The following is a 2,302-nucleotide window of genomic DNA, read 5'->3' as shown; positions in this document are numbered from 1 at the left end:
GTAGGAAAGGAGGTGGGGGGGGGGGGGGGGGGCGGTAGGTTTGGTTGTTGTTTTAAACTTGTCATGCTGTAACACAAAATCTACAGGAATGGATTAGTGATCTATGGACCCGTGTATTTGTCTAGTACAGAGGTTACTCTTCATCACGAGACAGAGTAATCTAATATCCTCCAACCTCTTTTGCCATACTGCGTGTAGTCTTGATTTATATCCATGTGAGATTACCATATTTCCAAGTGAAATAAAGACTAACACCTGGAGTCAGGATGGTCACAAAAGCAAACACACCTTCCAAAGTAATATCTGTTGGGAGTCCAGTGTGCAACATCCAGTAAACTCAATCTCTTCTGTACCCCTAGTAGTAAATGAAAGTACTGACTGCTTATTTACCCCAGAAGATTAAAGCTTGCAGAACAGTCTTCAAACACTAGACCACGTTGTATTCAGCAGTGTGATGCAATCAGTGTGTCAGTAGCAATGCATCAAAGCCGAGGGGCAAAGAAATATACTTCTACTGATGCACAGATACTTCTTAAAAGCTACATATTCCTTGAACGACCACACTTTTATTCTTACCTAGACTGGGAAAGATTGCATCTCTCAGCATTTGTTTTATGTCTATAACATTGTCTGGCCCAAAACGTCTCAGTACTAGAGAAGCCAGCCTTCCTGACTCTCCTGAAATCCATAAAACATTCAAGCTCCAGGGCATACAGCTAGAAGGGTTATGGGGAAAGGAAGTTCCACAAGCAGTTACATTTATCCATAAGTTACTTTTACGCAACTGTAAGGCTGAGTCCACAGCTAGGTTAGGTGCCATCAGTCTAAGGAGCCTCTGCAGGCTCACTTCCTCACACAGCCACAGTACTAAGAGTACTCTACACCAAACTAGCCACGTCAGCAGTCATGTGAAATTGCTACTCGGTATAGGCTCCATGGGCAATGAAACGCCTACCTAATAATACATGGGATTAAACCACTTTAATGCCAGTTCATTATTGATGGAAAGCTCAGTTGTCTCATCCTCATCCAGACTGGAACACGAAGGTTTGCAACAGCATGCAGATAACAAATAAGCAAGCAAGCAGAAGGCTGCTTCAAGCCAGGGCATTAGCTTATTGTATTCCTAAAACTACAACGGTGTCCATGCTATTTTCAGTGGTCCATGATATTTAGATGTCTCAACACGTTCTACCACAACAAACAAACGTACCTCAGCAAGACATTCATGCAGGTCTCACAGAATCTGTGTCCACATTCAGTCTGTTTAGGATTGCATAAGATGAGGTGACATTTTTCACACTTATACTTATCTTCCACGGCATTTACAAATTTCTCTTTGTAGCCACCTTGCTCTGGAACATAAATCGATGCTGAAGGACTGCGATCAGGATTGGCCCTTTGTTGTACCATTTCTAGAGATAAAGGGGGTTCCGTCTTCTTACTGGTGTCCATGCTCTAATATAGTTTCTGTGAATGAAAAATGATAAAAACGTCTGAGAAATTAAGATCTTTCTCCATTTAACTAAAAATGAATGTAGCATTTCTGAGAAACTACATAATAACAGAAAGCATGAAGAACAGATGCGTGGCCACACATCATGGGAACATAATACATACTAACTGCCTAAGTATATTAAGCATAGCGGATGCAACAGCAAATTGTACAACATGCTGCTTTATATCTGTTTCAGAACAACACAACAGGTTTTTATTTATTAAACACTTTGCAGTCTTTTCATCATACTTCCCCACACAAAAAGAACAGGTGATACAGGTCTAATTGGCAGAGGGGAAAGGCCTGTATAACATGGCCACTTGATTAACTCACCAGACTAAGCACAACTTGATGGGCAGCTGAGAAAATAATTAATGAAGTTGAATTACAGTAGCTATTATCTTGGACTATGATTCCTCTATGTCAGCATGCAAAGCTTTAGCAGAGCAACAGAGGAAGAATACCCCAGGTTAAAATTTAAAACCCGCTTTCAATTATTTCCTTGCTTATCTTGCAGTCAAACAAGTGTAAGTAGTCTTAAAAAACCTCAGCACATGAAGAAGAAAGCACAGTTGGAGGATACAACACCTACTCACAAAAGAGAAATGTTTGGCTATTTACAAGAAAAAGGCATACTTCACGTTAACCAACACCTGATAAATCTATTCCACTGCTGTACAGTTGCCTCAAGCATTACAGTTATAATTCAACTTTAAGAAGCAGAATGAAGAAATGAGGCCCAGTTTATTTCTCAATTAGAAAAATATGTCCACCAGTACCACAAAGGGAGTCAAATGCCTCACA

General features: G+C 40.4%; 1 protein-coding gene across 3 annotated transcripts in view; it reads right to left on the bottom strand.

Moving 5' to 3' along the window:
• Positions 1–1,476, bottom strand: part of TRAF3 (TNF receptor-associated factor 3) — a 27,805-nt gene extending 26,329 nt beyond the window's left edge. For 2 of the 3 annotated variants that reach the window (XM_010136296.1, XM_010136298.1), the window contains exon 1: positions 1,214–1,455. In XM_010136296.1, the coding sequence (XP_010134598.1) occupies positions 1,214–1,455 (242 nt within the window). Of the gene's footprint in view, positions 1–1,213 lie in introns of all 3 variants that reach the window. The other variant, XM_010136295.1, reaches the window with a different exon arrangement.
• Between the last annotated feature and the right edge of the window lie 826 nt (positions 1,477–2,302).

The sequence above is a fragment of the Buceros rhinoceros genome, unplaced genomic scaffold (genome assembly GCF_000710305.1).
Source record: "Buceros rhinoceros silvestris isolate BGI_N320 unplaced genomic scaffold, ASM71030v1 scaffold7595, whole genome shotgun sequence".
Classification (NCBI taxonomy): domain Eukaryota; kingdom Metazoa; phylum Chordata; class Aves; order Bucerotiformes; family Bucerotidae; genus Buceros; species Buceros rhinoceros.
The sequence above is the reverse complement of the archived record's forward strand: the minus strand, read 5'-3'. Positions and strand labels throughout refer to the sequence as shown.